The sequence below is a fragment of the Lepus europaeus genome, unplaced genomic scaffold (assembly GCF_033115175.1).
Source record: "Lepus europaeus isolate LE1 unplaced genomic scaffold, mLepTim1.pri SCAFFOLD_425, whole genome shotgun sequence".
Classification (NCBI taxonomy): Eukaryota; Metazoa; Chordata; class Mammalia; order Lagomorpha; family Leporidae; genus Lepus; species Lepus europaeus.
In genome coordinates, this window is record NW_026909301.1 from 37,673 (window position 1) to 60,319 (window position 22,647).

General features: G+C 47.0%; 1 protein-coding gene across 1 annotated transcript; it reads right to left on the reverse strand.

The window, feature by feature from the left end:
• Nucleotides 1–1,628: 1,628 nt before the first annotated feature.
• LOC133755390 (myosin light chain kinase family member 4-like) lies at nucleotides 1,629–20,168 on the reverse strand. The gene is made up of 10 exons (XM_062185507.1): nucleotides 20,065–20,168; nucleotides 16,576–16,886; nucleotides 15,292–15,397; nucleotides 11,974–12,067; nucleotides 11,788–11,897; nucleotides 10,156–10,297; nucleotides 7,086–7,156; nucleotides 6,249–6,377; nucleotides 4,884–5,036; nucleotides 1,629–1,749 (listed from the first exon to the last, which is right to left on the reverse strand). Exons 1-10 carry the CDS (start codon nucleotides 20,166–20,168, stop codon nucleotides 1,629–1,631), a joined length of 1,341 nt encoding a protein of 446 aa, XP_062041491.1.
• Nucleotides 20,169–22,647: the final 2,479 nt, after the last annotated feature.

A 22,647-nucleotide genomic window follows, 5' to 3' on the forward strand; every position in this document is an offset into this window, starting at 1 on the left:
ACAGTCATTCCAGGGTTTGTTGGTCAGGGGAAAAGTTCCACTCAGAAACCCCAGGGAGTGGGGAAGAAAAGGTGGGAGAAATGAACGTGTGTCAGGCTCGTACGTGCCAGGCTACGGCAGCGCCACCCTCGTGAAACCTGTGGGAGCTGCGTCCCCGGTGAGCCTTGTGTGTGCACCTAGCCGGCCATCCCACGTATGTGGTAGAGACCTGTGCCACACATCTGCTTCTGTGTCCGTTCTGTAATCCATGGTTATTTGGATGGAAATGACATGCAGAAGGCAACGCAGCTGGTTAGGGAGGTGATGGTAGTGATTTGGGGAACAGACGTCCCAGACCAGGAAAACCATGGAGCTGGAATGAGTGGACAGATTCCAGAGGAATAAGGGACTTGGGGATAAGTGAAATATGAGCTGGGGAGGGGGGGTGGAAGGAGAGGCAGGAAACAAGGAAGATGCAAGATCTGTTGAGGCTGCCCAGGGGGCACCTTTGGCCGGGCCTGAGGAAGCGGGAGGGGGCGCTGAGGGGAGGTGTGGGGAGCTGAGCTTGGTTTAGGGCTTGGAAGGTCCAAGTGGAAACACACTACTGGGCTGGATCTGAATCGAAGGATCTGAGGCTTAGGGAGGAGTTGGTGCAGACAGAAGTGAGAGAGCAGTGACATCAATGGGAGCAGGTGCGAATTCACTGTAAGAGGTTACCACAGAATGGGGCTCCCTGGAGCTCAACAAACACTGCGGTCCTCAGACTCTACTAAAAGTCTCCTTCACAAATACCTGTATGGCATCTTGTCCCAGCTCAGTGCTGGAGTTAAGACTTGATGCCTTGAGCAGGCCAAAACAGGTCAACAGAGCTTAGAGCTCTAACTTCTCTCAAATGCATATTTGTCTAGACTTTCCAGTGCTTTTTATGTTTGTATACCCTAGGCTACACACGAGGGTCCTTCAAAAATTTTATGAAAAATGAAATTACAAGGTAAGTTTATCAGGGCAAGTGTTGTGGCACAGAACGTTAAACCATCAGTTGTGACGGCTGCACCCCAGTCCCAGCTACCCTGCTCCTGATCCAGCTCCCGGCTAACGTAGTGATGGTCCAGGTACCTGGCCCCCCGCTGCCCATGTGGGCGACTAGGATGGAGTTCCAGGTCCTGGCTTTGGCCTGGCCCAGACCCAGGAGTTGGAGCCGTTTGAGGGAGTGACAACAGTGGATGAAAAAGCTCTCTCCCTCTCTCTCTCTCTCTCTTTCTCTCTCCCTCTGTGTGTCATTCTGCCTTTCAAATCAATCAATCACTCTTTTGAAAAGGGATGTTTCGTTTGGTACAGAACATTTTCAGATCCATGCAGTTTTGTCATGATAATCACTGTCCGAGAACGTTGTAAAGAGCCCTCACACGTGTGTGTAAGTGTGTGCATGTACCACAAAGCTGCGACTCATTTATAGTGAGTATGATGAGTTGACAATAAAGATAACCAGTGAAGGTGAAAATAACACTCTACTAAACATATACAAGTAATATTGGCATTTTTTAAACTATGAACTGCTCAATGAAAGCATTTTAACAAACACAAGATGTGAAAGCTATGAGGAAGCACTTCTTCACTTAGGGTTAATGTGACTGGCTGGCATCAGCTCATCAAAAGACAGGGAAAGAAGAGGAGAAAGAAGGTGTGGTCACCTGGGCACTGAGTCTGGCGTGGAGCTTGTGGTCTGCCAACCAAGGGTGCTTGAGAGCTTCACTCGCACTTATCCTCCAACTAGAAGGAAATCCAGGTTATTAGTAGGAATAGCAAATGAGGATGCACCTGCCACTGAGCCGCAGGTCTGGCCTCTCTCTTCAGCAGACCAGAGGCCAAATGCAAACCCACAGACAAGCCTGCTTCTCTGGCCCGTGTGCCATCACTGATGGCAATGGCTACCATGAAATTCAGGCAGGGTAGCGCATGGGTAAGGTTCGCAAGACAAAGCACTGAAACTCTCGTGAAGAAACAGACGTCTTCTTTCAAACACAGATAACCATTCCTGGGACAGAACATGTAAGCTTCAAAAATCCAAGAACCCCAACAGTCAGTTAAGTGGATAGATTAACAAATGGTTAAGAACAAAATGCTAGAGTGATTCAAACGCATTTGTGTACTGAAATTTACAATAAATATTACTAACTTTTGAAGTAAGGACTTTTGAAGCATCAGATAAAGTACAGTAGGTACCTTTATGAAGAAGTGGCATCCTTAGAAAATAATAAAGATCCTATTATACCCTAATGCTAGGTTTTGTAAACTCGTTTGGTGTGCAAACAAGTACCACATTAAACCAAATGACTTTTCCAAATCAAAACTGCAAGTGAGTGAGAAATTGAAGCCTGAGTGCTTCTGACAATGCCAAGCAAGGAGCTCCAGTAGCTGAGAGGCTCCGGTGTGTAGGTCTGCGTCAGCGCGCGTCCTCAGCAGACGCCGGATGTTTAAGCTGGAGACCTGAGACAGCCCTAGCCCTACTTCAGCGAGAGCGTGTTGATAACACCCCCTTCCAGGACCCTGTGCAAGCAGAGGTAATTTTTGGAAACAAAGAAACAAACAAAAAAACTCTTGACCTCCAATGTCTGTTGCATGAGTGATTTTGTTAATGTGATCAATTCTCCATATTGACTCCCCAGAGCATTTCAACAGCTGACAGTACTGAAAAATGACCATTACTCTTTGTAATAGTCTGAGACTATTACACTTTGTAATAGTGAACAGTAACATTATACTCATAATTAAACTTTTAATAATGTTTCGGTACATTTTTGTGCCCCGGAAGTACAAGCTACGATAGTGATATTTGGCTTGGCCTTAGTTTCAGGCCAGAACTGAGTCAAAGACCACACCTCTGCTATTCTATTCGAATGGCTCCAGTGCAGCCCTCAGGTTGAAGGAGCGGGCAGGGCACAGGGCTGGGGTCCAGCAGGCCTGCTTTCGCGTGTCCTTGGTGTTGACCGACTGCTCTACTGCTCTCGCCTTCTGTTTGCTCACTGTACATTAATCGTGGTAATACCCACACACCCAGTGTGACCTGGAGTTTCCATCAGGTATCACTAAAGAGTGTGCATGTACAACAGGCTCTCCGTCAATGTGAGTTTCTCATTCTCCAAAGATGTGATAGGGTTCACATTTCCCATCTGCTCACTGCCTGGGACAGTCGTGTGCAGCTAGTAACGACCACTTCACCTGTCATTGTGTCTTCCCATTATGAAAGACAAGGAAAGCCCACTATTTCCAAATCGCTCCCCACCACCCAGACTGACACTCCTGGCCTGGCTAAGCCCTCTTTGCCTTTTAGAAACTCAGTTCTGGCTCTTTCTTTGTGTTGTATGAGGGAACTTGGAAAAGTGTGTGGAAGAATGAAATTAAGGGGTCAGCATTGTGGTGCAGTGGTTTAGGCCATCACCTACAACACCAGAATCCCATGTATAAACCGGTTCAAGTCCCAGCTCCTCCACTTCTGATCCAGCTCTCTGCTAATGCACCTGGGAAAGCAGTGGAAGACGGCCCAAGTACTCAAGCCCCTGCACCCATGTGGGAGACTTAGATGAAGCTCCTGGCTCCTGGCTTTGGCTGGCCCAGCCTTGATCTTATGGCCATCTGGGGAATGAACCAGTGGATGGAAGATCTTTCTGTCTCTCTCTCTCTGTCTCTCTCTATATATATAACTCTGCCTTTCAAATAAGATAAATATTAAAAAAAAAGAAAAGTGAAATTAGAAGATAAATCTTGGGGCCGGGGCTGTGGCATAGTGGATAAAGCCTCTTCCTGTGGCACTGGAGTCCCATGTGGGCACCAGTCCAAGTCCAGACTGTTCCACTTCCTATTCAGCTCCTTGCTGATGGCCCAGGAAAGCAGTGGAAGATGATCAAATGCTTGGGCCCCTGCACCTACGTGGGAGACCCAGTAGAAGCTCCCGGCTCCTGGCTTCAGATCAGCCCAGCTCCAGCTGTCGTGGGCATTTAGGAGTAAACCAGCAGAGGAAAGACTTTCTTACTGTCTCTCCCTCTCTCCGTAGCTCTGCCTCTGAAATGAATCTTATTTGGGTACAATTAAATTCAGCATGTCTTTTTTTCCATAATTCTCTTTTTCCGTAAATTTTTAAAATGTTCCTCATATACTAGCCCTGAAAAATCTCAGATACTGTTTATGGCTTTGGTATAAAGCCATTGGAAGCAGTGACGAGGTAATCACAATGCCCTTCCCCCACCATGATTCTAAAATGCAAGCCCCCCTATTTCAATGCCACTGTTCTTCATCCAGCGCATTTTGAATTGTACGGGTTTGGTAAGAGAGAACACAAAAGGCCGTGTAACACATAACAGTTAGTGTGTGGCCCTCAGGGAAGCTTGACAAGGGTTTGCGTCTCCATTGTGCCATTTACTGGCAATGTGCTCGTGGGAAAATACTTAGAGTCCCACCCGCAAGACAGTAATAAACATCATTTCTACCTCATGAAATTGGGAGCTGGGGTGGTGGTTAAAATAGACACTGTCTCTAAAGCACTCAGTGTGGTCTGGCGCAGAGTAGGTTTGCAAATAACACGCTGGCTAAGTGTCCAGCTGAACGGAGCCATTGCGTGCTTTGTGAAGGTGCGAGGGTAGCAGAAATAACTTAGCCCAAACCCTTCATTTTCAGGCTGAGTCAACAGAGGCTCTGCAGGGGTCCGTGACTGTCAGGACTTCGTCACGAAAGGCAGGACGGACGTTTCTAGAGCCCCATTCGAGCCTCACAGAGGCAGTCTGAGCTCTCAGATATCAGCAAGATCTCTGCCACACTCTACTAGGCACACATCGTACATGTCAGCAAGGGAATGCGTCCCACGAGCCCTGCTGAGCCCTGCTTCTCGCGTGCAGGACCGACGTGGGTACCTCTTCTCCTTGATCAGAAGCTTGGAGATGAACTCCCGCGCCTCCTCAGAGATGTCCTGGAACTCCTCGTCCTCCAGGTCCCACCTGCAGGCCAGGATGTTGTTCAGCGTCTCCGCGTCATTGTCTCCCAGGAAAGGCGACAGACCGCTGAGTCTACGGCACATGGGATTCAGAGACAGTAATTTTTTAAAAAGCCTCAGATCCTTTACAGACAGGCTGTTTTCGGTTCTGTCATGTAAGAGTGAGAGAAGGAAAGTAATCCAATAATGAAGCATAGTTTTATGCTATTCTGATCAAGACAGTGCCCCAGTGCCTAGGAAGCACCCACAGCAATGAGGACAGCAGCTACCCTCAAATCAGAATCTCAAAGAGCAGCACAGCTTCCCCTGCAAAGCATCTTTCAGGAGCCCTGGCATGGTGGCTCAGTGGCTAGGACACCACCTGCAACAACGGTGCATCCCATAGCGAGTCCCAGCTGCTCCACCCGCTCCAGCTTCTTGCTAATATGCCTGGGAAAGCCGCAGAATGTGGCTCAGGCAGGCTCTGCCACTCACCTGGGAAACCTGGATGGAGTTACAGGCTCTCAGCTTCAGCCTGGCTCAGCCCCGGCTGTTGTGACCATGTTGGGGAGTGAGCCAGTGGATAGAATACCTGTGTACATGTGTGTCTATGTGTGTGAGAGAGGCTCTGCTTTTCAAATAAATAAACCTTTTTAAAAAATAAAGCGTCTTACAGCTGGCAAGTGCTGTCACCAGCTCAGATGGGGAACACCAGGAAGGCCCCCTTAGGATAAGGCCCTCAGACCATGAGCTTTGTCTCTTAGAATTGTTTTCCGGGCTTTAGGTGGTTTCCTAGGAGTTCAAGTGATTGGTGAAACGCACGGCCATTTACTTTCTCAGATGAAGTGTGGGAGAAAAATTCACTCTGTTCATCTGCAGGATTCAACAGAACCTATAAACCAACTGAATGTAGCACAGTGACACTTATTTTTTCTAAAGATTTCCTCTATTTATTTGAAAGGCACAGTATCGGGCAGGCGGGGTGGGGGTGGGGGGTGCGGGCGTCTAAAGCCAGGAGCCAGCAACACAGCAGACTATGTGAGTGGAATGAGCACAAGCACTTGGGCTGTCGTCTGCTGCTTTCTCAGGTGCATTAGCAGGGAGCTGGATTGGAAGTGGAGCAGCTGGGACACGAGCCAGAGCCCATTTGGGATACGGGTATCAGAGATGGCTGCTTGACCTGCTGTGCCACAATGCCAGCCCTGATGCTCATTCTTAAAAGATCTAAATTGGGGATTTTACATAGCCAGGCCTCTTAGAATAGGCATGGAGATTGTGAACGAATGTCAGAGAGAGAACTGCTTACAACATGTAGGCGATGACTCCCACGCTCCACATGTCCGTGGGGAAGGAAACAAAATCATAGTTCACGACTTCGGGGGCGAGAAATTCTGGGGTCCCAAAGTTCACCTTGAGCTTCTCCCTGGGTTTGTATCTGAAATTTAAGAGACACAGTGGAGGAATGGAGGGTGTTGGTTGAGAATCAGAACTCGTGAACACTGAAACAATGCAGTCCATGCAGCTTGTACGGAAGTCCCAGGGGTTTTCAGAGTCACACTTCACACTCTGAAACCTTAATAATCTGAAAGAACCGTGGGCAGAGACACACTGAATACTCAGGATGTCTGAATGATCGTCCGTGACAAAAGCAAAGCTGATGGGGTCCGTGACATGCAGATGGTGCCAACAAGTCAATATTAATGAATAAGCAAGGTGCTCCCACAGTCTGCCACGTCCTTCCCACCTGTGTCCAATGTGCTGACTTGTTCATGGGTCCTTGTTGAACTCTTTGTTCCTGGCTCAACGTGGGCCAGGACCCTTCTCCATATTGTTTACACAATTACTGTTCTCCGAGTAAGTCTTCTCTTTACAAATGGAGCACACAGAAAAGGCAAAGGCCAACTCTTCCAAATGTAAAACAAATGGCTCCTGGCATAGTAAACGCCACTGTTGCACGTGTTCTAGAAACCTCTAAGCATTCCAATCTCAAATTCAGCAAGGTAAGGTTGAACACAATTTTTGTTAGATTACTTCTGAATGAGGGCATGAAACCCAGGGGGCGTATCAGATTTACCTTTGCTAAGAAAGCGCATCTATCACTTCCCTTAACTCCATTCACACACCTATGCCCGAGTAGACTTACCTTCTTGCCAATCCAAAATCAATAATTTTTATTTGCTTAGCATCCCGATTCACACACAGGATGTTCTCAGGCTGCCGGGAGAAAGAGACACATTAGCAATGAAAACAACCATCCTTCAGTCAAATTGTCCTTGAACCACAACTAAAAATACAACGGTACTCAGGAAAAACATATCAGGCCTCTCACTTGGGGACTGGCTTGTCTGCGTGGGTATTTTCTCCTTTAATTATGTGGTGGATGAGGTTGTGGGTACCCTGCCAGCCTTGCATTACCCTGCCTGTCCCACTCCACGGGTTTTGCAGTTACCATAATGCCTGAGTTCAGGCAGAGGCCTTCTGGAGGGAAGGAAGAAAAGAGGCTGCCTTGGGACACTGCAGATGAACTGGCAGAGCCCCGCTCAGAATTCGACATCTGCCTCCAGAAAATTATTAAGTATGAATTTCTCCTTTTTGGAAGAGGACTTCTTCCAAAGATTTATGAGTTCCAGGAGCAAGGGCCTGATTCATCTGAGCAAGCACTCTGAACATGCAATATAACCCGAACATTGTCGACCTCTCGATTCCCCCTTTGCGCTCGGTCTATGAGGAAGTCCTCCTGTGAAAGGCAAAGTTTCCTCTCTTGGTCGTCCTGCATTCTGTGCAGTTCCAGGGTTCCGCTGTGCCTCGTCCTGATGCCCAAGACCCTTGACTAAGTGTCCCTCTGGTGTTCGACTTGGGTGAGGCTTCACCTTGCTGGTGAACCACTCGGGAGGGAATGGGGGAGAAAAGGAGGCTGTAGCACCACTGTTCAGTGTTCATAGAATGTGTTACACATGTTCCTACATTCAGTGGGATAGAGAAACTGTGGCCTGGGAAGAATATGGGATTTGATTTAAAGTCAAAGTCACCCATGAAAGAGAAATAAATCTTTCAAAGAAAAGCCAAGAACTCTCCAATGTTGGTCCCAACACTCTTGCCTAAGAACTGGACAGGAAATCAGCCAAGTCACTGGATGTTCAAGGCTCCGTTTCCTCATCTTTAGATAGGATCTTGGCTTCCGCCTCCCACACCTTTCTGGAGAAGAGGTTCAGATGAGAAACTCAGCCACAGTTTATGAAATGATATAGTGTCTCCTTAATCAATATTCAATAGTCCATTTGATTGAGTATAGTGTCTTTGGAAGACTTTCTCTAAAATATCTCTAAACCAGATGTTGGGAAGTAAAAGTCATTTTATACAGACATAGTGGGTGCTATGTAAGAACAGTTGGTTTCATGCTTAAATAACTGATCGATCATGCACAAAGCCGTTAGTTGTCCAAGAATACAAGGACATCCAAAAATTGGTTTGCAGAATGCAAAGAAACACCTCTGAGGGCATTCCCCAAAGTTCATGTTTCACGGTCATGAAAACCAAGAATAAAGTTTGCAAAACAGAAAAGCATAAAAGAGACCTTTTTTAAGTCACCTATAATTTCCCCCACATAGGAACAAGCACTTTTAATATTTTTGGCCCTTTTCCTTCTAAGGAGCTTTCTGAAAAGCTGGGTCCTTAACGACTCATCCAGCCGTCATCTTTAGTATTATCTTTACATATAAGCCATAGCTAAAATAACCCTTTGCAAATTCTCAATCAACATTATGAAGCCACAGGCAGAGTCAGTTGGCTAAGGATAGGTCAGCTCCCATCTCCAGTTGCCAATGAAATCCCTGCAGGGATATCTGTGGACTATCTACACTCAGTGGAAACATTCCACGAAAACAGGCATTATCAAACTCAGTTCACAGTAAGGGCTTTGCAAATGATTTTTAACCTCCAACTTGGTCATTTTATATCCCACTTCCCCACTCGTCTCTTGCTCCACAGTGGATGGGAAAAGCAATGCCCATAAATCAAGACAGTGAGAGGAGCAAAGCTGGAGGAAGAGAGGCCCATGGAAACCTATTTAAGGAGGCTAAATTTATTTAGCTGCATGATCCCTGGTGATTTGCAATAGTTGGTATATTATGTGGAAGGTATATTTTATCTCACTGACATGCTCTACAGACAGGGAAATGAGAAAATGATGGAGCCACACAAGAAGATATACTTTAGACTGCTTAGCTCCAGTGTTCGACTTGATCATGGCTTGGGGGCCTGGGTTTTTTCTTGGTTGTATCTAGGACTGTCTGGAGTCCAATACTAAGAACTTCATAATGAGAGTACCAGCTGTTCTGCTTCTGATTGCACTCCCTGCTAATATGCCTGGGAAAGCACAGAAGATGACCAAGTGATTGGGCCCCTGCATCTACTTGGGAGACCCTGACAGAGTTCCAGGCTCCTGGCTTCAATTCAAACCAGCTCCAGCTGTTGGGACCATCTGGGGAGTAAACCAGCAGGTGGGAAAATCTCCTTGCCCCCAGTAATTCGGCCTTTCAAATAAATAAATAGATCTTCAAAGGGGGACAGCAAGAGCCATGAACACAAGAAGAAAGGAAGGCAATTTGCTTCTCACGTGTGCAGTCCAAAATTCCCAGCATGGCACCCTCTGCCCACACCCTCTGCTCCTCAGCACTCCCGCCCCGCCCGCCCTCTGGCTGCTCTGTATTCCATCCCGTCTGGCGTCTGCTCCTTGTTGCACCACGCCCACAGAGACTAGATCCCAAAGTCCAGACTTTCCTGAAAGACTTCAGGAGGACCTTGGGGATTCTTGGAGATCCAGAAAGGTTGGCTACCACCAGGGGATCCTGAGTTAGCTAAAATCCACCCAACTATTTGTCTTGCTCAGGAGAAGGATACCATGGTGGTGGTGGTGGTGGTTTTAATTCTAAACTTTTAAGCAAACCTTCCACCAGGCTGAGCTCTGTAACACATGCCAATCACAAGAATCCGAATAGTAACCTCTAAGGATAAGACATACAAATCTAAGGGGGCGAGAAAAGTTGAGAATGAGGAGATGAAGTTAAGAAACTCAGTTGTTATTCATTCCTGAAAACACAGCCAGGGACACCACGGATGTCTTGAGCTGGTGCACAGGCTCTGCTGGGACACAGGATCCCCATGGGTGAGGCTCAAGAAGCTGCAGAGTCCATGCCCTTGAAGACTTGCTGTACCTTCAGGTCCAAGTGCAGAATGTACATCTGATGCATGTGCCTGATGCCCTCACATATCTGCTTGACAAACAGGATGGTGTCCAGCTCTGTCAGGTTGTAGTTGTCATCAATGATGCGGTCAAACAGCTCCCCACCATCCACGCTGCAGAATGGAGAGAGGGAAACCCTTAGCTCTGCTCCCTTAACCACCATGAGCTTTCCTCGTAGCCACTTGGCATGCCAGTTCCTTAACTCTGCAGAAAGATGTATATGCACAGTTACTTCTCTGCCCTCTTTGCTACCTTGTGTTCAAGGTTTGTCCTTTTGTCTACCTTCACATTTGCAAACAGAAAAATCTCAAGGGCTCTTTTGCCAGTGGCTGCAGCTCTGGGGTGAGTCCCTGTGTCCCACTCTTGAACATGTGTCAAAGATAAAGAGGACTCTGAGAACGCAGGGAGGGAAATCCAAACGCCAACTGCAGGTGAGTCACCCCTCAGCCCAGGAAGACCCGAGGCTTATCACCTCAGTGAAAAGTTGCATCTAGGCGTCGAGGCGAGCCACTTTATTATCCAAGATGCCTTACTGCGCTGTGGTAAACAGCACCCAAAATAGAAAACAATACAAACTGAGTCAGAGTATGGATTCAGCATAGAACTAGTCATTTTCTAACTCACCGGGGGTTACATTTTTATAAACGCGAGTTTAAACTGAAGCTTCTCAGCTCCAATCATTAGCAGATACAGTAATTTCCCTTGTCCACTGGCTCACTTCCCACTCTTTCAGTTACCTGAGGTTGGCTGTGGTCAGCACAGCACAATAAGCTATTCTGAGGGAGACACACACAGAGACCACATTCACAGGAGTTTACTATGGTGTATTGTATTAACTATTGTTTTATTATTAGTGATTGTTATCTCTTCCTGTGCCTAATTCATAAATTCATCTTTATCATCTTTATCACAGGTGTGAATGTATAGGATAAAACAGCATACATGGGGTTCAGCACTATTCCCCACTAGGGTTCTGGGGACATACCCCTCATGGAGAAGTGGAGGCTATAGCATGTAGTTAAAATATGAAGTAGTGGGGACTGGTGTTGTGGCTCAGTGAGTTCAGCCACCAGCATCCCATATTAGAGAATCAGTTCAAGTCCTGGGGGCTCTGCTTCCTATCTGCCTACCTACTAATTTGCCTGAGAAAGCTGCAGAAGATGGCTCAAGTACTTGGGCCCCTGCAACCCCCATGGGAGACCTGGATGGAGCCCTGGGCTCCTGGCTTCAGCCTAGCCCAGCCCCGGCTATTGAAGCCATTTGGAGAGTGAGCCAACAGATGGATGGACGATCTCTCTCACTCACTCTCTCTTTCTTTCTCTGTCAATCTGCCTTTCAAATAAGTAAATAATACATCTTTTTAAAATAAAGTGCAGTAATTGCCTCCCTCCAGGTCACACAACATGTAAGTTTGTCTTTGACAGTATAGCTTCAATGCAAAGCTCGATCTGCTGTGTCCGTTAACTTCTCGTCAATGACTACAGTGGAGCTGCACAAGCAGATGCAGTCTCCTCGCTGGGACTGATGTGACCGTGTGGTTCTCAGAAGCGATGGTGCATGAGCTTGGGGGCAGGGGCACGTGTGGGAGGTCAAGGACACCTACTACTCCAGGACCAGGACGATGTCATTCTTGGACTCGAAGGCATCGTAGAGCTGAATGAGGTTCACGTGGTCCAGCTGGTTCATGACGTTGATCTCGTTCTTCACTTCCTCCTGCATGGAAGGGCATGGGCCTCAGTGTGGCGGAGCCAGGAAGGGGGAGGGGAGCACCCCCTCCTGTGACCTTTACCTTGTCCTTCACGCCTCTGGTCTTAATGATTTTGGCGGCCAGCTTCAGGCCTGTTGCTTTCTCTTCGCACTTGTGGACCTGGCCAAAACGCCCCCTGCCAAGAAAGGGGGGCACAGCGTCAGTCCCTGGCAGTGGGTGATGCACACTGGTCCTGGGCATGGCTCTCTGCGCTGAGTGTGCAAAGTGGTGAACTCAACCACTGCATCCAATCAACTGTAAGACAGTGTTTGTCCAGGTGTGGTCTGTGTATCACTGGCATCAGAAACACCTGGGCGGTTGTTAAGAACACAGGTTCCTGGGACCCACCTCAGACCCACAGCAGCAGAAGCCCAGGGTGAGGCTACAGAAGCTGCATGTTTAGCCCATTCCCTAGGTGATTCTATACCCTAAAATTTGAGAACCACCATTAGAGATAACACAGAATCTTTCTAAATATGCACACGAGAATGTGGTAAGCAGAGCTTTATAAGCATGTGAACAAAGCCTTCTGTGCACCCGGCCCACCAAATTCTTTTTGGAAAAATGCATATAAATAATAATAATATCGTATATAGATACATTTAATAAGAATACATTTTACATAGTTACCTATGGGTTTTTGATAGTTTAGTTTAGGTACAAGGGATCTTCCAAAAGTTCATGGAAATGTGTCTAAAAACTATGCAAGAATTTAAAAAAATTTGGACCAAAATAGCTTATCTTTAGACTCTATTTTTCCAAGACCCTTTTGAAGTACTCCAGAGGACAAACATACATGCACTTTGTAAGTCAGGTTTATACCTACACAATCACACTCATAAGCAACTTTGATATTTGATTTGCTCACTCTGATTCCTTATTTAGGAATGTGAAATAGACCACATGTCCCTGCTGTGTGCAATGGTGGCTGTCATGGCAGCCAGTGAAAGGGGGGCCTCCCAAGCAATACAGGGGACTCGAGGGAGGCCACACCACCAGAGACAAGGGGTCACGGCAACATCGGACTGAGGCAGGGGCCACCACAGCTATCACATCCCGCGCAGTACCGAAGCAGGTGGCTCTTGGGTAATGACGTCAGATTACTGTAAACACCCCTGAGCAGTGCCTTCAATTCCAACCATGGCTCCAGCTGCAGTTTCTACTGGAGCACACCAGCACAGCACAGATTAAGAAACGCTTTTGTGCCTTCACATGCCACGGTCCCTGGAACTGCCTGACTCCAGGGCTACCTCAACTCTCGGGCTTTGCTGGGTCTTAAATGTTGCAGCTACCTCACAGAATTCATGCTGGTCCAGCAGACCAATAGCCTCATGCTAGTGGAACATGGATATCAGAGAAGTTATAAATACCCTACAGTCTACAAGGTTAAGACATGATCCCAGAAAATTCCTGGTATCCAGTGATCTCTAGCATATTGGAATATCTCTGCCAAGGATGCCAGACTAGCTGCTGATCTTGAAACTCCTTATACTAAAAAGGAGATACAAGGAGGGCATTTGGTCTAATGACAAAGGCACAGTTGAGATACCCACGTCCCTCATTGAAGCGCCTGGGTTCTATTCTTAGTTCCAGCTCCCAATTCCAGCTGCCTGCCAGTGTACATCCTGGGAAGCAATAGATAATGGCTCAGGTAGCTGGGTGATCTGGATTGAGTTCTTGGCTCTTGGTTTTTGCCTGGTCCAACCGCAGCCATTGTGGGCATTTGGGGGGGTGAACCAGCAGGTGGAAACTCTGTCTCTCTGCTTCTCACATAACTTTTTTTTAGCAGGAAGAAGTACAACTGGGGGTGATCTCTCTGCATTTTTAAGCAACGCATTCACCTGCGCTCGTCTAACTTACTTGTGGGTGAATTACAGCTGCTGATGTGCAGTGGCGCCCAGAGCAAGTGATGACCAGCCACTGGTGCAGGGCCACCAGGCCCAGAGGGGCAGAAGGGAGCCGGTGACAACCCTTACTGGAAAAGCAGCACAAACCCTTGGAACCATTTCAGTTTTTTTCTGCAAATAACTATCCTCCTTTAGCGAAATAGCTACTGGCTTGCCACTGGAGTCCCTGAAGATCCGAGTATTTCAGACTTCCGTGGCACCAGTTCGTATTTTGTAATTCTCATTTCTCCCTCAGCTTATCCCCATGGGCTCTTGAGGGGTTTTTTTTCTATGATTAACCAGCTGAGAAAAAGAAGTCAGGTGGCTCCATGTGGCAGAGAGCAAAAGAAATGTGCAATGGGAAGGGAAGAGCAGACTTTACCAGTATCAACTACTTCTTGATGACCAATCACAGACAACCTGTACCACCTATAGTTTCCATGTGTTGACATATTTGCATGTATACATGCGTGTGTGTGTGTGCACATGTGTGAACTTTCTGACTTCCTCTTCAGAGTTTGCACTAATGTGCTGATGGTAGTAAACTTTATCATTTAGGCCTTGAGTTGCAAGAATTATAGGTGGATTTTTTTTGACAGGCAGAGTGGACAGTGAGAGAGAGAGACAGAGAGAAAGGTCTTCCTTTTCCATTGGTTCACCCCCCAAACGGCTGCTGCGGCCGGCGCGCTGCAGCCGACACACCACGCTGATCAGAAGCCAGGAGCCAGGCGCTTCTCCCAGTCTCCCATGCGGGTGCAGAGCCCAAGCACTTGGGCCATCCTCCACTGCACTCCTGGGCCACAGCACAGAGCTGGACTGGAAGAGGAGCAACCAGGACAGAATCCGGCACCCCAAGCGGGACTAGAACCTGGTGTGCCGTCGCCGCAGGTGGAGGATTAGCCTGTTGAGCCGAGGCACCGGCCTTATAGGTGGATTTTGAATGAAGCCAAAGAAGAACAAACATCCCCACTGTGAATGCAGTCCTGATGCACCCACACCTTCCTTCTCTAGGGAGAAAGGGTGCACGTAGGTGTCCCTCAAACAAACCTTTCAGTACAGAAAGTAATCAACTGAACCGGGTGATAATAATTAATACAGAAACAACAGAACTGGAAAACCAGCCATAATGACCGAAAGGTTTGACACCTGCCACAAGAAATACACAGTCTGGACTCATTTCTCCACTTTGTCTCACAAGGTTTAAGCCACGGCTTTGGACAGCTTCTAGACCCTCAGCGACGCACACTGGGATGTTCTGACTCTCGGACATCAGAACACAGGAAGTTGGGCAGATAACAAGCACAGCCCCTCCAGGGTCCTCACATCAGCCTCTGGCAGCAGAGACGATTGGCAGAAATGGCCGCAGCTCCTCCAGTGTTTGTTTAGGTGGAAGATGGCCAAGGTGGAGGAGCTCCTCAGGCTCCCGCAGGAGGCTGCTTCCATTGAAAGACTGTTCAAACCACGCGTTACTTACCCTCCTAAAACCTCTGTCTTGCTCACAGTATAGAAACTGTTGACGGCCGCCTGCTTGGCTGTCACAATGCGATGATCGAACGGGGCAGCGGGAGCCAGGATGTCATCTTGAAGGTAAGAGGAAAAGAAGGGTCACTTGTCAGGCACCCAACCTCTTTATGGCATCAAGCGTCGGCATCCTGATGGAGATCTGTCATTTAATAAAATATTACAGGCCATCTGTGTCACACCTAAGAATCCGAATTCACTTTCACTTTTTGTCATGATCGGTGACTCTGAAGGCGACCCCTGCCGTCTTTGAGGAAGACGGTCAGGACCCCACAACCACTGCTCTCACCGTCTTCAGGCCCAAGAAAGCTCAAAACAGTCAAAAATCTCCAGCTCTAACTGAGTCCAAACAGATGCTACCCGCAAGCCTGGGCCCATTTTCATTCAAACACAGGAAATTGTTTGATCAATTTCTTTAAAAAAAAAAAAAAATCCCCACAGTCCATTATTTTAATCAAAATGAAGAGAAAAGAAAGGAAAAATGAAACATTTCTTCACATCATTGAAATCTTTGACATTATGAATTACTTTCCAAAATGTTGTGGGCTTTATTTAAGACACATGTAAGGCACAAAGATGACTTTTTCCTGGCTGGCTGGAAATAAAACACCCAATAAAACTAGGTAAGTGTGTATTCTACAGCTCTCAAATTTCTCCCACGTTGCACCTTCCTTCTTACGTGTTTAAGCTCTAGTCCATGTCGGCTTCAGTTCTAACTTACATAATTACTCAATAATATGTCTCCCCATATTCCTTTTACTTTTCCATGACTACTGCTGTTATAGTTGCTGGCCACGAACCTACTTATTCTCCATTTATTCATTTATTAAGCAGCCACTGCATACAGTAATGATACTGAGGGCAGTAGACAACAGCTTTGCTTTCAATGATTTATGTTTTTCACAATACGTTTCTTGAGCAGTTATCTTGTTCTAGATACTGCCAAATGTCAACGTTCTTTGAAACTTTAGATAACATAACTCTCTGGGAATTGGACTTGACAGGGGCATTCACCTCTCACATTGTAAGTATGCTGGAAAATAACATCATGAGCCAATTCTCTTGGTGGCATTCATTGCTTCAGATTTACAAAAGAAAATGATGAGTTAAAGACACAAGTGATTCGGGATAACATCACAGATCCCTTAGACTGCTAGGCTGCGTGAGGCTTGGCTGCAGGTGCTTGCATGAGAAGGTTAAGAAGCCTGAAAAGTCTGCAACAAAAGCCGTGTCCTACCCAGTGGGCTTCCCGGGCCTGGCTCCCTGGAGGTCTTCGTTCCCGTGGGCTCCTGGGGCTTGCCCTGTACGCGTGCCTGGGTTCGCAGGGCTTCCTGGGGCCTTTCCAAGGCTCGCTCTTCCCCTGCACCCCCTACATCTATTCTGCTCTTTTTGCTGTCCTCGTTGGCAAAGGACTCCTCCTCCTCCTCGGTCACTCTGCGCTTGCTGCAGCCGGTGGACTCGCTTTGGTCCACGTTCTGGACAGCGAGTTCTGTTGCTGGATTTCCCAGGCCTGGGGATGTGGCAACGGGCTTTGTGCTGCTGACACACCTGGAAAATAAAACCCAGTTGCAGCTCTCAAGGTTTCAAGGTGAAAACTTTCAGATGGTTAACATCCTCAGCGTCAAAGCTTCCCTACAACGGCGGCTCAGGGAAGAGGATGGAGGCTCTGTGAGGGAGTTGACATTCTGGCATGGGACCGGAGAAGAGCAGTGTGCTCCCCCTCTAGAGGGGTAGAGTTACCAGGACCCCAAGGCTTCTCCCCAGTGCCCTCCTGGTGACCCCACAGTCTTCCAATGGCCCTGTCCCAACGCAGTCATTCAGCAATGCCTGATTTGATCTTCTCTTACACTTTCTTTCCTTACAGGAGGGAGAAGTGACTAAAGTACAGCATAGTAAAAGAAGCAGTAGTCTCTCTGAATATTAACAGCAGTGAGCGTAAACCTTTGTTGGTGGGAGATCTGACCTAGATTCTGGTTTTGGACAGCTCCTGCCCTTACTAAGCACCTCTTTACAAAGGGACTTTCTTAATCATCGCTAGTGTTTATATTTAGTTCCTGGAAAATTAGGATGCCTGCTACAGCTGGGGGCGGGCCTAGCCACAGCCAAGAGTCAGGGCCCAGGAACTCCATCCAGTTCTCCCACATGGATAACAGGGACCAAATTACATCACCTGTTGCCTCCCAGGTGCACATTAACAAAAAGCTGGACCAGAGCAGAGGCAGACTGCACCTGAGGCACTGGGATACAGGCTGTGGGCATCGCAACACCACCCCTGCCGAGTATTCTGAAAACCCTGATTCCTGTGAACACTAACCGTTACTGCTTTTGTCTACCAGCTGGGAGAAGACTTAGAAAAGAACAATAAAATGACTAAAAATATCACAGAGACACAGAAAAAAAAATAATAGGGAGAAAATGTCACTGAAAAACCCACATAAGCTGAGAGACGGTTCTGAAGCTTTGCTTTAAGAGTACGCCCTCCGTTTATGGGGAGATGGACATCAATCTGCAGAGGCGTCAGCCGTGGTGGGCGCTGCCGTGACCCTACCTTCCGCGGGGTTGATCCCCGTTAGCTTTATCAGCGTTCTGCTCTTTGCTAAAGCACTGGGCGGGCACTGTCTCACTTGCGGCTGTTGATTCTCCTGTTTCCTCCGCTTCTCTTTCACCAGTGTCTTCCTGAAATCCAGTTTTCTCTCCTTTGAACACTGGACATTCATTTTGATCCATGGCAACTTGCATGTCGTCTCCAGCTCTACTATTCTCCTGCCCGTTCAGGCTGCTGGAAGCGGCTTTTTCATCCATATTCGCTCTTGTCTCTGTGGAAGTCCTTGGAGCGAAGTCTTCGCCACCATCTGGGCTTGCCGAGTGATACATGGTAAAACTTCTCTGCGTGAGAGAGGTGTTGGTCTTCTCGGTGTTTTCTACGTTGAGTATATGAACCTTTTCTTTTTCAGAAGAGAGCTGCTTTTTCTGAGTAGATCTTTCTAGAAGCCACCATAGGACACAAAACATTTTAATGGGGATTTGATGTGACCAGATATATGCCAGGCTTCCTATAATGGCATTTTTATTCAGGTTTCCTTCTATTAGCAGACAGAAGCTTTAAACAGCAAAGTAGAAGGAAATAGGACCAATTGATTGACAATTGAGTTTCAAGAGATTTTCTTGTTTGTAGCTGGTAAGACCCAAAGCCATTCAAATAGAGGTATTCAGAAAACCGCACCTCCCCCTACAAGGCTCCAGGGCCCTGTGAGTTTCTCTGAACAAGCAAGGCCTCTGTGGCAGAGCACTCCTGGCATGGTTCTCTAGTCTTCCAGAGGTGTTACCTGTGAGGGCTGCTGGTCTCTCACAGCTGGCAGGTGTCCTTCCCTCCAGACCACGGTCCGACCACGCCTCCTCCTTAGCCTGCGGATGCACAAGGGATGAGGTTACTCACACACCAGGGTTCTCAACCTCAGCACAGCTGACACCGTGAGCATCACAGGACGGAGAGAGGATCCTTGGCCACTGTCACACACACCAGTCGTACCTTCTCTCTCACTTGCAATAACCATAGGTGGCTCCGTATATTTGAAGTTTACTCTCAGTTATTCTATATTAACGTTGGCCCTGTTTACCCTGCTATACAACAGATCTCAAAACCTGTTCCTCCACTTTGAAAATTGGTCAATCAAATATCATACGAATTTAAAAATCACCAGAAATTGCGAAATGTGCCCTGGGAAAGAATTACCCCAGGCTGAGAACTATTATATGGTTTCAAACAAAGGGGGAAAGCACAAAAATTAACAGTAATGCAGACGACAGAATAGTATGAACTAAAGAAATGTTGGATAGACAATGGGATCTGAAAGCAAATGGACTCACTATTTTCAAAGAAATTCTGTAAAACTCTGTCATTGTTTGTAGAAGGCAGCTCATCTTCGTGAATAGATTAAAGGATATTGATCATGTGTATGTCACCCTTGACCTCTGTTTAAGTTATCTTGATGTGGCTCACATATAAATCGAATAAAAATGAGAGGATATACGTGAACAGGCTTTGTAAACCAGAAAGTCGGAGATGAAAGCAAGTTTTGTAAGAGGAGCTTTCACATTGCTTAGAACAGATGGCTCTTTTCCTGAGTAGATAAACACTCTTCTTACAACCCTGCATTCTCTGAGTTAGTTTAGCAAACCCTTTTAAAATACCATATAAAAGGTAAACATTAGCCCAATCCACCCAAATTATCACAAATTCTAAAGTTATGCCTTATAAATGAATGAAATTGTATGGATGCCCAATGATTTAGGCTCCTTCCTCACTTTGAAACAGAACACAATTTGCCTTAGGGTGATTCGCAAACCCAAAACACCCTGTAAGTGTGGCGCACAGACTCAAAGCACAGTTTCCAGTTTCAAAATTTCTCCATTTTTCAGATGAGGACCCTGCAACCCAGGGGCTTAACAAATCTGTGGAAACCAAGGTTGGAGATCAGAGCCTCAGAGGTTCTCTTTCCAGGAAACGTGCAGATGGCCGTGCCTGCTTTTCCACTGCAGGGAAAGTGGCCTTCAGTTAGGGAAGCAAAACCAGTCACTCCGTCCTCTAAGCTTGCACAGAACTCGGCGTGTGCCCCTACTCCTCGTGTCTCCTGCAGTATGTTGTGGAACTTTTTCTTCCTGGTCATTTTCTACTAGATTGTGTGCTTCCAATGGACAAAAAGACCTTGACTTCTGGGGGCTTAACCCAGTAATGATGATGATGGTGATGGTGATGAAGAAGGTGATGATGGCAGTGATGACGATGGTGTGGTTGGTGATGATGATGATAGCAATGATGATGGCTCGCATATACTGAACATGGGATATGTGACAGCAATTCTTCTACACACTTTATAATGTTAACTCGGTTGCTCCTTATAACAACAATTTGGGATAGATAATATTGGTCCCATTTTACAAATGAAGTTAGATAACTTCCCAGTGCTGTAAAGTCTGGAAATAGTAGAGCTATAGTTCTTTTTTTTTTTTTTTTTTTTTTTTTTTTTTTTTTGACAGGCAGAGTGGACAGTGAGAGAGAAAGACAGAGAGAAAGGTCTTCCTTTTGCCGTTGGTTCACCCTCCAATGGCCGCCGCGGTAGGCGCGCTGCGGCCGGCACACCACGCTGATCCGATGGCAGGAGCCAGGTGCTTCTCCTGGTCTCCCATGGGGTGCAGGGCCCAAGGACTTGGGCCATCCTCCACTGTACTCCCGGGCCACAGCAGAGAGCTGGCCTGGAAGAGGGGCAACCGGGACAGAATCCGGCGCCCCGACCGGGACTAGAACCCGGTGTGCCGGCGCCGCAAGGCGGAGGATTAGCCTAGTGAGCCGCGGCAGCTGTAGTTCTAACTTAGATGTTCATTTCAGACTGTGCTCTTAATTTCTACTTTGTATTGACTCGGAGAAAAAAAAAGAATGATTAGGGACATGTTACATTGTTAATATTTATTGAGATCTACTACTTTGGTTCTTTTTTCTTACCACAGGAGGTTAAAAAATTTAAGAGAAAAACCATAAAACGAATAACAGATTAGCAGAATGAAGAGATAAACATTTATTGGTCAAAAGATTAGTTAGGGCCAGCATTGTAGCACAGCAATGTAAACTACTACTTTAATGCTGGCATCCCATGTCCCAGCTACTCTTCTTCCAACCCAGCTCCCTGATAATGTGCCTGGAAAGAAGGCAGGTGATGGTCCAACTGTTTGGGCCCCTGCCAGCCATATGGGAGACCCAGATGAAGTTCCTGGCTCCTGACTTCAGCTTGGCCCAGCCCTAGCTGTAGCAGGCATTTGGGTAGTGAACCAGAGAAAGGAAGATCTCTCTCTCTCTCACTGCTCTTCAAATAAATCTTTTTTAAATAAATAAATCTTTTTTAAAAACAATAGAATTAACATGGAATAGGGACAGAACAAAAGAGAAAGATAACTCAAGTTCAATTTTGAAAGTATATATCCAAATTAGTCGAATAAAACAGTTAAACAAATTGTGTTTAAGACACAATTTTGTAGCTTTGGCTTTCAGCACTGCTGTTTTGAAGCAAAAACTTCCGATGGATTGAAGCAAAAATTGTTTTGAAGCAAAAACTTCCGATGGATTGACGTGTATTGGGCTTCTGGGTTTATTCTGTGTGGCGTCACACCCAGAAGCATATGTGGACTTTATGACAACTGATGTCCACCGGTCAGTCTCAGCTCATGAAAACAGGTAAGCTTGAGAATGTGGCTGCAAGACTGCCTGGGGTGCCCATCAGACAGCACCTGCTCTGCGGCCACTGAGTGTCAGGTGTAACCCACAAGTAGGACTGGCATTGTTCAGGCAGAGCCTGCCCTGACCAACCAAAGAGGAAACCAGCTGCTGAATGAGGCTGGCTCATTCTTGGGCCACTCTGCACCACATAGGTTTTACCAGTTAAATAATGTACGAAGGACTTTATTCATGGCCTCAGGCTGCTGTGTTTTCATTTCCCTGTGTAATACTGACATCTAGAGGAACTTTGAACTGAAGCGCTTCCAGGGAACACAAGCTGCATTTCTCCTCTCCTGTCCTTGGGGAGGTCGACACGAAGCCTTTTAACTTAGTAGTTCTGAGTCACGTAAGAAGCTGCTTCTGGAGGATGCACGGAGCTGTGGGCCCACCTTGTCTGTTGTCCCAAAGGGAAACGGGTCCTCTACCCAAGAAAGTGGGAAGAGCAGTGAGGCATGGGTTCCTGCAGTGACTCTGCCCATCACTATTACAGGGAGGGAAACCACACCAGGCACGCAAACCACACCTCTGCAAAGTCACGTTCAAGGCAGAACGGCATCACAGTACCTCACATCACTCAAGTTCACTCATTCATGAGATAGTTAATGTATTTGCATATGGATTCCTTTGTAACTATTTACAATTCCTTTTATAATAATTTATCAGGGGCCACCACTGTGGTGTAGCGGGTAAAGCCACCACCTGAGCGATGGCATCCCATGTGGGCACCAATTCAAGTTCAGCTGCTCCACTTCCTATCCAGTTCTCTGCTACGGCCTGGGAGGACAGTGGAGGATGGCCCAAGCCCTTGGGCCTCTGCACCCGTGTCAGAGACCCGAAGGAGGCTCCTGGCTCCAGGATTCATCCTGGCCCTGCCCTGCCCATTATAGCCATTTGGGGAGTGAACCAGTAGATGGAAGACATCTCTCTCTCTCTTCCTCTCTCCCTCTTTCTGTGTGTGTGTGTGTGTGTGTATGTATGCATCTGCAACTCTTTCAAATAAACAAATAAACACAGCTCAGTTTCAGTTCTCTCCACTCCAAA

Excerpts from the sequence above, each read along its gene's own strand:
- LOC133755390 (XM_062185507.1), bottom strand. The coding sequence starts at position 20,168 with ATGCGAGCCATCATCATTGCTATCATCATCATCACCAACCACACCATC. Across the intron at positions 15,398-16,575 it reads AGGCCCGGGAAGCCCACTGG|ATGACATCCTGGCTCCCGCT; the intron begins GTAGGACACGGC and ends CTTACCTTCAAG. Across the intron at positions 12,068-15,291 it reads AAGACAGAGGTTTTAGGAGG|GGGGCGTTTTGGCCAGGTCC; the intron begins GTAAGTAACGCG and ends CTTTCTTGGCAG.